This window comes from Psammomys obesus, unplaced genomic scaffold (genome assembly GCF_907164565.1).
Source record: "Psammomys obesus unplaced genomic scaffold, mPsaObe1.curated_primary_1811, whole genome shotgun sequence".
Lineage (NCBI taxonomy): Eukaryota > Metazoa > Chordata > Mammalia > Rodentia > Muridae > Psammomys > Psammomys obesus.
Window position 1 is genome coordinate 6,264,174 of NW_026587556.1, and position 12,605 is coordinate 6,276,778.

Here is a 12,605-nt window from a genome sequence, read left to right on the forward strand (position 1 = left end):
ACACACACACACACACACACACACACACACACACACACACACACACACACACCAACCAGCAAACAAAAAAATAAAAGCAGCCAGATACCCTAAAATGGCATTCTGCATAGCCTGTCAGCACTACTGACACTTTGAGGTGAGTAATTTCTTGCTGTGAGGGCTGTCCTGTGCCTTCTGGAACACTTGTCACTTCCTGGCTTCCACTGACTAGATGCCAGCAGCAAACCCACTTCCTTTCCACCCGCTATATCGTGTTGCCACTGCTTTAGGTAAATAAAAAAATGACTGCAGATACTATCCAATGTCCCATAAGGGAAAAGTTTGCTCTCTTCATTCCACAGAACCACTGGTCAAAAATATGAAATAAATGTGGAGGTTGTTCTGAGAGAGAACCTTCTAAGACCTTCTGAAGAAACAATGGCATAGCAATGATAGCATAAGTCAATGATAAGTCCCTTTTTTCATAATGTCTTCACACATGCGAACAAAGTGGAGAGGAGACGACTGGGTATGTCACAGTGGAGGCTCACAGGAAAGCACCATTAAGGTGGCTTAACAGAAACTCCTCACTAAGGTGAGCTCTTTCTAAGCTAAACTCTTCCCCAGGTAGAAAATAAAACTAGTTCTGATCAATTTGAACTAAGTTCACCAGTAATGGATAACTTCCTATACAATAAGCATCAATCGTTCCCAATTGATATAAGTGATAGACTAATAAATAAATGGAATATAAGTGACAATGCTTAATCACAGCAGAATCCCCATGAACAAGCCTAGAGGCACGAAAATAATGGAAAAATACTATATAGGTGTTCTAAGCAAGGATCATAGGTAGACACAAAACTTGGGCAAAGTATAACGGAAAACACAATATTTGCCTCTTCTATAGCATGCTGGGAAACATGTTCTAATCCCCGAGACACATAAATGCTGTCTTATACAGTCTGCAGAAGTATTTAAGTTGGAGCTGTCAAGCTGAAGAGAGTCTTCTGAATGACATAAGTGGGACTGAAATGGCACCACAGAGCCCTTTTGGGTGGTTGAGGGAGACTTGATAGCTCCAAATAGATGCTTAAATAAAAGACAGAGGAAGCAGAATCAGGGAAAGCTGATAAGCTAGAGAAACAGCCATGAACAAAGGGCTGGAAAACAATGCACTGAAGTATCTGGGAAGTGTTGGTCAGGGCTTCATCTCAGAGCCTCCACAGGGAACATAGCACAGTCGATCTCAGTTGACTGATACTGATTTGGGCTTCTGGTCTCTAGAACAGCAAGGGAATGATAATCTACATTTTTAAGTTTTGGGGGTTTTGTTTGTCTTTGCTTTGTTTTTTAAATATTTCCCACTTTAAAATTTTATCTTTGAGGTTTTAAAAATTTATGACATTTCTCCCTCCCCTCTCCTCCCCCCAAACCCTTCAATATGCCCCTCCCTAATCTCCCTCAAACTCATGGCCTCATTTGTTGTTATAGTATGTATATATGTATATTCAGAAATATTTTGTTTGTGATAGGGTCTCAAATGTCTTCCAATAATATAATACTACCTACAAAGCAGAAACTTTCCATGGGGAAACGTGGCTCTTGGAGGACAGAGTCCTAAACAAATGATCACAGTTAAGATGATTGGCAATAAGATATACATTACAAACTTCCTGATAGGACACAACAAAAAGATGTGAAATCATCTCTCAAATTGTGAACAAAAAAGTAAACCATGATACTGAGAGAAGCAATTCTCAAAAAAAAAAAAATTCTACTAAATAATGCCACAATGTCCATGAAAATTTATAAATCAAAGAAAGATTAGCAAACTAACCCAGGTTAAAGAAGACTAAGAAAAATAATAATATGATCTGGAATCTTGCCATAGATTTTGAACTGGAGAAAGGACATTAATGATTATTTTGAAGGTTTGTGTATATTATACATATATGAATTGCTACCAAATTATGTTTAGTTAGAGGCTGAAAGCAATTCATTTAATTATTTAAATGAACTTAATTAAGTTATTTATTTACTGCCTATGTGTGCTTATGGCTGTCCATGTGTGCCTGACAACCTCAGGTATTTTTCCTCACATGTAGTCTACCTGTTTTTGCACAGAGCCTCTCACTGGCCAGGAACTTGTGTAGTAGCCTAATGAGGTCATCCCTAAGCTGTCCCTGCCTTTCCAGTGCTGAGATTATCAGTGTACTGTGATGATGCCTTGTTTGTTTGTTTGTTTGTTTGTTTGTTTGTTTGTTTGTTTTAAATCGTGGGTCCTGAGGACATTCTCAGGACCTCACACATTGTTCTGACTGAGCCCTCTTCCCAGCCCAACTCTTCCCACTGATTAACTCACTGTTCTGAAGCTTGGATTTCACTGGATGCTCCAATCAGGACACCACGAAATGGAAATCAAGGTGTTGGTTGGCTTGAGGTCTTGTCTAGCATTTCTCGGAATAAGTCAAACCAAGGTTCCTAGTAGAATTCAAATCATTGGAGTTGCACCTAGTTTCATATTTTCTTCTTACTTACTTTTGAAATATTTTTCATGTAATATGTTCTGATTATATTCTGCCCTTCTCAAGCTCCTCCCACATCATTTCAACTATATACCCACCCAACTTTAAGTTCTCTGTCTCTCTAAAAAGAAAAACAACAACAACAAAAGACAGACCTACGCACACACATGTGTACACACACAAAACAAATATCAAAACAAACCATAAAGAAGAATAAGAAAAGAAATAATACAAAAAGCACCTGAGTGCTATCAGCTAGAGGTCTCTCTTTCTTCCCAGAGGCCACTTGAATTGCTTTCATGTGACTCCCTCTATCAATACATGTCATATCAATACCCCCTTTTCCTGTGGTCTGGAGCTTTGACGTTTAGAACCATATTTAAATTATCCCTGTGAGGTCATGCCTATATAACTAAGTTCCATATGCAAGGGTCAACTGATTTCATTTTATTTCATCAGTTTCCCTTTTGAGACAAATTTTCATCATGTGGCCCAGGCTGACCACAACCCTCCCCCCTACATGCTAGAATTATTGGTAATTGGATCATGCCTGGCACCAATAACCTTTTAGCTTAATCTAATCCACAACATCTACCAATAGCTTGACCAGGAGGGCACATATATTTCAGAATGGCTGAAGGGCTGACTATCTTGGGGACTCTCTTAGAATTCTACCAGGAAAGTAAGACAGCTGAAAATATTTGAACAATTTGATTCATTTGTTAATGATAATACATCAATTTAAATGTCCTGTCTATACAACTTAACCTTGGTGATAGAATATGTTAATATTATAGGAAATGATAAGTAGCACATGAGAATTCTGTGCTTCGCAGGTAATTTATTATAAATCTAAAATTGCTTTTAAATGTTTTAAGAAACGCATTTATAATGATTAGGTTTTCTTTTATTATTGTTATCATTTATTACAATTTATTCAGTTTGTATCCCGGCTGTGGGCACCTCCCTCATCTCCTCCCAATCCCACCCTACCTCCCAATTCCTCCCCTAGTCCACTGGTAAGGGAGGTTCTTCTCTCCTTCTATTTGAACCTAGCCTACCAGGTAGCATCAGGAATGGCTGCATTATCTTCCTTTACGGCCTAGCAAGGCTGCATCCTCAGGAGGAGGTGATCAGAGAGCCTGCCACTGAGTCCATGCCAAAGAAAGCTCCTGATCTCCTTACTAGGGACCCCACTTAGATACTGAGTCTATGGGCTACATCTGAGCCAGAGTTTTAGGGCCTTTCCATGCATTATCCTTGGTTAGGGTATCATTCTCTTCAGGGTACCCAGGACTCAGTATTTTTTTACTCTGTTGCTCTCCTTGTGGAGCTCCTGTCCTCCCCTGGTCTTACTATCTCCCACTTCTTTCGTAAGATTCCCTGCACTCTGCCCAAAGTTTGGCTATGAGTCTCAGCATCTGCCGCGATACCCTGCAGGATAGAGCCTTTCAGAAGCCCTCTGTGGTAGGCTCCTGTCCTGTTCCCTGTCTTCTCCTGCTTCTGATGTCTATTGTGTTTGTCCTTTTGAATGAAGACTGAGCATCTTCCCTAGGGTCTTCCTTATTGTTTAGCTTATTTAGGAGTATAGATTTTAGCATGTTTATCCTCTATTATGTGGCTAATATCCACTTATGAGTGAGTATATACCATGTGGGTCTTTCTACTTCTGGGTTACCTCACTCAAGATGATCTTTTCTAGTTCCATCCATTTGCCTGCAAATTTCATGATTACCTTGTTTTTAATTGCTGAGTAGTATTCCAATGTGTAAATGTACCACAAGTTCTGTATCCATTCCTCCATTGAGGGACATCTAGGTTGTTTCCAGCTTCTGACTATTACGAATAGAGCTGCTACAAACATGGTTGAGCAAATGTCCTTATTCTATAGTTGAGCATAATTTGGATATATGCCTAGGGGTGGTATAGCTGGATCTTGAGGTAGCACTATTCCAAATTGTCTGAGAAAGTGCCAGATTGATTTCCAAAGTGGTTGAACAAGTTTACATTCCAACCAGCAATGGAGGAAAGTCCCCTTTCTCCACATCCTTTCCAGCATGTGTTGTCACTTGAGTTTTTAAAAATGTGGAACGCTTCATGCTAATCGTCCATGTACTTAGACCATGCTAATTGTCTCTGTATCGTTCCAATTTTAGTATATTAGTGCTGCTGAAGCAAGCACAAATGATTAGTTTTTGCTGTCAACTTGAAAGTCTGGAGAGATGGGTCAGTAATCAAGAGCTCTGGCTGCTCTTCCAGAGGACCTGGGTTCGAATCACCATCTATAACTTTCTAATTCAGGGGATTTGATCCATCATCTGGTCTCTAGAAGCACTAGGCATACATGGAGTATGTGCAAGCGAAACACCTATACATATAAAATAAAACTTTAAAAAGGAGAAATTAAATTGTCAACTTGGACAGTCTAGAATGACCTGGAAATGGAGTTTCAATGGGAATCGTCGCCCTTTTCCCCACAGAGTTTGCAGTCTCCTTAGTGAAAGAGTGACTATCAAAAACATATTTCTCATCTCCTGTAGAGTAGTCTTTATTAGTAGTAACCACTGAAGAAATTATGACTAAGACACCCATAAGGATGTTACAGTGGAAAGAGGAGAGCAACTGGTCTCCAGGCTACTTCATCTCAGTTTATGCTATGTGGGTCCCTCAGAAGAGACCTAGATAGGAAAAAAAAAAGTTGATAGCACAATCATGAAACTCACAACATTTTCCTTCATGACTTCCCAGAAAAAATTCACCTCCTTCACTCTAAGTCCTAACACCCTGAAGATATCATAAGCACATTAACACCAGAAGACTGAATTTTGCAGTTAGTTTGTTGGTGGATTGTTCTTACGCACATGCCTGATTTTCTAAAGATAGAGATTATCAAGTCCTGCTATCACATATCACCGTAGACAGCTCTCATACATACTTTGTCGTTATTCATGGTTCTAAGGTTTTATGGTAAATAGGTCTCACTCGTTTCTGCCTCTTTTTTTTTAGAATTTCTGATATTCATAGCTTATTTGCAATGATAAGAAGGGTTTCCCCATGCTCTCTGGGCTCAACAATATGTCACCTGTTTCTGGGTACGCCAGATCATCTTTCTCTGCTGATGAAACCCGAGTGCATGCACTTTCTAGCTTTTCCCCTGGTCTTTGAGAGAGTGGTTCCTGATTTGCAACTTCATGAGTAATTTTATAGTTAACATAGTAAAAGAACCAATGGAAAACCATCTCTTCTGGGATGGGGAGGGTTTTAAACAGGTAAAATTATGCCTCCTCCTCTTTAGAGGCGGCCCTGTCTGGGGAGACTACTAAAGGATACATCCACAGTGCTCAAGCTACTTGGATGCTCTTGGGAATTCTCTTATTTTAGAACACTTGCAAAGGTCAAAGTGACTGTGTTAGGGTCTTGTTTGCTTCCATGCTGTCTTTCCCATTACATCTCCAAGGACAGATAAAGCTGCAGAGCCTATGAGCTTAAGGATATTATCTGAGTGACACTTGCAGTAAGAATGGCAGAGGACCATCTAGTCCCACTGTACCTGCCAAACCAGAGGGCACATGAGTGTTCACACAGTGATGTAATTTCTCTGTTCGTGGAGAATGGCCGCAAGGCTTTCACAGACATCTCCCACACAGGAGTTACTATGTATAAGTCACTTCAGTGATTTTCAGTTATCTTACTTACATAGAACAGTACCTTATATGTAAGAATATAAGAGATTCAGTTCTCAACATTGGGTAGCATCAAATTTAGTATCAATCATAAAACTCATGAAACAGTTTTCCAGATTTGCTGAATTTTATCTATGCATTTTGAATTTTATGCATTCTGATTGGTAACACACACACGTATATAAGGTATAGTAATTTAAAATCTTTATGTGGACAAGTCTTGTGAATCTACTTCCATTTTGGTGCAGGAAATTAAAGGTGTGGCTCTGACTACTGTCAGAAACCTCCCCTGGCACCTATTCTAGATCTCTGAGCTCTTTTTTGCCAAGTTAATAAACCTTCCCCCAGAATGCACCCACACAGAGACCCACCGAGGTACTCATTTCACCTTGTATCACCTGAGCAGTATGAGGGTAGTTGCATAAAGCATGCAGATTGATCACTGGGACCTTGCGATGGTTTGTCATGGAGTTTACAGAGCTGGTTTGCCTCTTGAGCCTTAAGCGTACGCAACCCTGGGATCACTTTCTAGCCCCAGGATTTTTTCAGTAAAGTAAAGCTGGAGAATCTCACAAAACATTTGGGACTCTGGAGAGAATCAGAGCTCAGGGCTGGAAACTCAAGTTACTGGATATTTCCAGTTCTGATGTGATTCTGCGAATAGGACATTTTAGTTTGCTATTGACTCAGACTTTCCCATTACACAGTTCAGCAAAGCAGGCTGAGGAGGCTCTCAGGCTAGCAGACACTGTTTCCAGAGTAGGGCTTGTGGATTAGAGAATTTGACCTCAGTGCCAGTGTCACTGTAAGCATGTAAAGCTTCTGTAGGGCAATCCTACGTAGACAAGGAGACGAGTGCTCTCTTTTCTATTTTCATAAAATGTAGTTAACGATCTCCCTCAAAGAGAATGTATCAGTTTTCTCAACCTTCTCCAAGGAAGAAACACAATGGCCATTCACAGTTCATAGTATGAAGCATTCATCAGGTACAGTCGGGGATTTCTTCTTAAAATCTAAAGACATAAATCCATGAAAATTGGGGTGAATGTTACACATGTTGCCAAGTCTCTCATACTAAGAGACACTTAGAAAATCTAATTTCTTTCTTTAGGGTTCACAGGAGGTAAAGAGGCAGAAATCACATTCATCTGAGGCAGCTTTACTTTTTTCTTTCTTCTCAACCTCTGTGCTACATGTTTGGAGGCTGACTTTATTACTTTTGAGTAAAATCAATGACACTGGGGGCAGGAAGGGATGTGGTGATGGCAACAGGTTGAAGAGACACCTGAAAAGCCTTCCTCCAGTCTATGTGGTAAGAAGTCAAAACAACAACAACAAAACAGACATCAGTCATGGAGTTGATTTGCAAAGATAAAGAAGGGGAGAAAGGGCCAGTGTCTGGGGTATGGGAGTATTTTGTATCTTGTTTGAAGATTATGAGGACCCCTTCATCCTGTCTGACTTGAAGGTCAGGTAGAGGGCAAGGCCCCATCCACCTTCTCAGAGGTCATTCAACTAAAGTAATTACTCATGAGCTGAAGCTTAAGAACAGGAAAAATTGAGACCACGCCCAAATCTAGTACTGGACAGAAGAGTCCAACACCCACCAATCATAACTGCTGACTGTAAAGCCAGAGAATGTTTCATTCATGAGTCAATGACAGGAGAATATCATGAGGAATAATTATGAAAATTAGTACCAAAAATAGGGGTACGGATAGTAGAGAATATACTCCTCCCCAATTACTTTCTTTGTCACTGAAGACTAAGGGTCAACAGCTCCAAGATGCCAAAGATATTAACAGTCATCTTAAAATCTAAAAATTCTAGCAATATAATTGCTGCAATAATTTCTGCACCTGCCATCCCTTTTCAGATACTTCAGGGCAATTGCTCTGAGAATCGGTCCTGAAGATGAAGGCAGCTCAAAGTCTTATAATAGGGTGATCAGTAAGACTCACATCTATGTGGCTTTTAATGATCTGTTTTTGCAGAATTAAGAATTAAGCCTGGGGCCTCACACGCGCTAGGATAGTGCTCCACCACCAAGCTATACCCTCAGCCCACACGGATTTTAAAATAGGCAATTTGCCAAAGGTAAAACACAAGTCAAAAGTGTAATGTCAAATTGAAGTGATATATGAATGGGTACAAATTGCTGTAAGAAGATTTAAAAGTAGAACTTGTGAAATCTTCACATAGAAGTCCTCGCGAAGATGAGCATCTAAAAATAGTGGTCTAAGGCTGCAATACCAAATAGCCAATATAAGACATTCTTTGTCTTTTCCAATTATGATTGTATTTCTAATACTCTTAGGTGTCTCAAATGCAAGATTGGATGAAGTAACTATAGTGCTCATAAAAATCTCATCAATGTTCGTTTTCATTTTTACTAAAAGAACATTCAGCATATCAGGCTATTTACCAGAAAAAAAAAATGTATTGGTTAACAAGAAAAAATTTGCTAGAATTTTTTTCAGAAAAAAAAAAAAAGTCCATTTACTTATGGACATGCCTCTGATTCCATAGCAATTAACCCACAGATTTTAAAGGCATCTTTGAGGCCAACCACAGATATAACCTTCCAGAAGGCAGACTCTGACACAAATTGAACCTGAGCATATGGTATCTTAGTAGTGTGTTATTTTGAGGACTGCGTAAGATAACCAGTTCTGATAATTAAAACAGCACATTTGTTTATAAGCATAATTTGATCTGGGGCATATTGCTTGAAATTTTAGTAAGCACAATGTTTCTTTCAGGACTGATAATCAATGTGAACTTGAAGCACAGCCTGAACTTTTTCTTTTTTTTTAATTTTTAATCAGTGGAGTAATGTTTCATGTTGGGTATGTAACCAGAAATCTAAAGTTCTCCTGGATTATACTGCGCTGAGCAGGTGGGAATCTAGAAGCATGGTCATGGTTCAGTGGCAGCCCTACCATTTTGAAGACTTCAGTTTTTATTAACCTGAAAGTTTACAAGCTACATTCTGGCCCTATGCATGACAGACTCCTCCTACATGTGGGTATTCACATATGTAGAATTATTGCTCAATGAGGAGTATTTGCATTTTGAGATTTCATGGTTCAGTGGGGGAAAATGATGCATCTGGCTTTGAAGATTTGTGGCTTTATCAATTCTGTCACCCAACCTTTTCCTGATTTCTATATGAGTCATATGACTATAAAGACATTGTTCTTTAAATGTCTGGTTTGGAGCCCGAACAATGGCTTAAAGGGTAAGAACACTTACTGCTCTTGCAGAAGACCTAAGTTCAATTTCCAAACCACATGGTAGCTTACAACCACCTGTAATTACAGCTTCCAGGGACCCAGTGTTATCTTCTGATCTCTGCAGGCAACAGGTATACACATGATATGCATACACACATGGAGGCAATACAGTCACATATATGCATATGTACATATATACATACACACACACACACACAAATACAATCTTTCAAGCCTGATTTGATGTGAACAACTCCATATGTGACTCTATAAATTAGGAACTGAGTCAGGGGACTGCAGAAGGCACAAAACTATTCTATTATGACAAAATTCTAACTCCTGGAATAACAGCAAGAGTCTTCAGAGTACAATGTGATGAGCAGCAAAGTTTGGGTAGGGGTGGGTCTCAAAAATTAGGACATTTGCCTCTGAAAAATCTTGAGAGAGACTTTTAATTTGGCATCCTTGATTCTAGAGACATATCAGGCCTTACAATGTGGGTGATTCAAACCATCCAAGATGAAAAGGAAACCCAGCTCTGCTCAGTTTGAAAGGTGGAAATCTGCATTTTAGCTACCAATTACTATCAGCACATAATGGCAGTGCTTTATAGTATATGTGTATATGGGCCATGAGTGGAGGTCCCAAGACACCGACCAAGTGGCACCCGATGCCCCAGTCTGCACTTGTCCTATGCAGTTTTTTGGGGGCAATTAATTCTAAAATATATATCCTGATCACTTTTTATCTTTGAAGCATATTTTACTAAACTCAGAACTCATTGACAAATCAAAATACCAAGACATGATACTGTCTTCTACAGAGGTCTTCAAATTACAAAGAAATATATCTTTTTTTTCTTTCATTTGGCATTCTTTACACCTTCATATGTGAGCAATCACCTCACATTTATTTAACGTGTGTTGTCCTTGGCTATGTCTCAAAATAAGGTAGCAAGAGAAGAAACACCATCCTTTCTCAGATACACAAATACTCATACCCTGAATGAATAGGTGGAAATTCATGTTCCACTGCACATCACAGTATCACCAGGGAAATACAACATAAAGCAAATATTTACTCTCTATGAGCAGAGTGGAGCTCAGTCTTACAACAGACATCAGCAAAGTCCATGGTTTAAATTACAGACTAACAAAGGGTTCGTGGGCTTGAAATTAAGTTATACTGTTTAAAATCAATCACAGAGACTGTCATTCTGCTTATTGCTTTTACTTCCTAACAAAGATTTAAATGAGGACTTTATGTACAAGTAGAACATGTCAAGAGTCCTGCTTTTTATCAGGCTTGTGTGGGTGGGACAGGCAAACATTTTAGGGCACTAAGGCAATTAGAATAAAGAGGGCTTTCTCCAGAAAAAAAAAAATATTTTGTATGTTTTGCTTTATTTTCAACTGACAAATCAAAACTACAATTTATAATTTGATGCTTCCATACATGTGTCCATTGTGGAGAAATCAAATCAGAACAACATTCCATCAGCAAACAGTCATCACTTTTTTTGGATGAAAACATTAGTATTAATCAAAGTCCACACATAAACAATTGAATTGTTTTCTGGAGGAGAAAAAAAGTCAAAATGATAAGTTTTTAAACGGGTACTAGACTTTAATTCTAAAGTTACCCCAGAGATGTAGGGCGGGAAATCTGCAGTTGTTCTCACTCTGGTTTTAGGGGACCGAAACTGGGGAAAGGCATACACAGGCAGCTGGGCTGCCGGGTGCACTGGTATCTGTCACTTGGTTGCATGTTGCTCTATCACACCAGTGCTGAGTAGCTCCTCAATAGCTCCATCGTCATATCTGAGGACCTCCTTCAGGATGTGCCTTGTGTGCTGTCCCAGCAGGGGAGGTGGCTTTGCCTCTGACATCTTGAACTTGCTGTATCTCACAGCTGGACCTGTCAGAGGAAGGGAACGAGAAAGCCTGTTAATGACTGGCTCTGGAAAGTTAATTACTCAAGTAATAGAGAATTTTCAAAGGACTCCAAGATTTTCTCTGCTACTTATGCCTTGCCCATGCTCCATGTTTTGTTTGTTTGTTTGTTTGTTCGTTTGTTGGTTTTGGCATGGGTGGCTTTCTTGCTATTTTGGTTGGGAGCCTAGTCTTTAGTGTCTGAGCCATTTCTCCAGAACATACACAGCTTTTTTTGATCCAAGTTCATTCAAATGTGCTGTGATTTTCCAACCTGTCCACCAGCATCCAATGGGCTGTATTTCTCTGCCTGGTGTGTTCATAAGTTTCCCCTTCTATAACAGACACCTTCAGGGGTAGAACATTCATCCAGAAAAACTATATGCTCAAGAGCACAATGACCATACAGTTGATGTGTTACTGTGAAGCTAATAATCTGGCCCAAAATGAAGGTAACCCAGAGTTCTGCCATTCATTGTCTTTTTTACGGTTTCAAAGTTTAGTGCAAAATATATCAAATCCTGACTCAGACTCTTACCCTTGGTCTTTAGTAATACAAGAGGCTATGTGACCAAGCATCCTCATTAAAGAGACTTGCGTTAGAGCTTTGGGATTTATACTTTTTAACAGAACCATCTTGGACAAATTACTTACTTTCTCAGAGCTGCATATCCCACAACTGTAATATAATAATGTTTACCACACAGACTTGAGGCAAGGATTTAATTGAGGCAACAGACAAAAACATCAAGTAAGAATTCTATATAACCCATAATAATATACAAAACTTGCTGGCTATTATGCTTATGAAAGCCACTACATTGCTCTTGAAACTTGCAGTTTAAAGGGATATTTACTGTCAGCTATTTGACAGAACTGAGTCATTTTAAACAGAGGAACTCTATCAATACTTTCAAAAATGATTACAATTGATTTTATTGTTCCCATTCTTCACATAACTGCAATAAAGCCTGGAAAGGTTTGTCACAAGCCACATGGCTAATGATGGCATGAGGGTGCACTTTAGCCACAGAAATGGTCTCATTAAAAGTTGTGTGCACACTTTTCCTAACAGGATGCTTCCCACTCCTCAATGGTCGAGCTGGGCTTTTGAGAATGTGTTTCAACAAAATTTATCTTTGTTTACTCATTCTATATTGATTATATTTTTACCACATGTAATTAGGCTTCAGGACTACAAATTAAATAGTTGTCCCAGGAAGAGTTTGTAAAGCAGCACATGTCTAT

At 39.2% G+C, this 12,605-nt stretch overlaps 1 protein-coding gene and 1 non-coding gene across 4 annotated transcripts in view; both read right to left on the reverse strand.

The window, feature by feature from the left end:
• Positions 1 to 4,586: 4,586 nt before the first annotated feature.
• On the reverse strand, positions 4,587 to 4,689 carry LOC129674097 (U6 spliceosomal RNA). The gene has a single exon (XR_008719772.1). It is a non-coding gene; the product is annotated as a U6 spliceosomal RNA (small nuclear RNA).
• A 6,121-nt stretch (positions 4,690 to 10,810) lies between these two features.
• Positions 10,811 to 12,605, reverse strand: part of Sugct (succinyl-CoA:glutarate-CoA transferase) — a 668,162-nt gene continuing 666,367 nt past the window's right edge. For 2 of the 3 annotated variants that reach the window (XM_055603972.1, XM_055603970.1), the window contains one exon: positions 10,811 to 11,343. In XM_055603972.1, coding sequence (XP_055459947.1) covers positions 11,180 to 11,343 — 164 coding nt within the window. In that variant the 3' untranslated portion in view covers positions 10,811 to 11,179. The remainder of the gene's footprint in view (positions 11,344 to 12,605) is intronic. The other variant, XM_055603971.1, reaches the window with a different exon arrangement.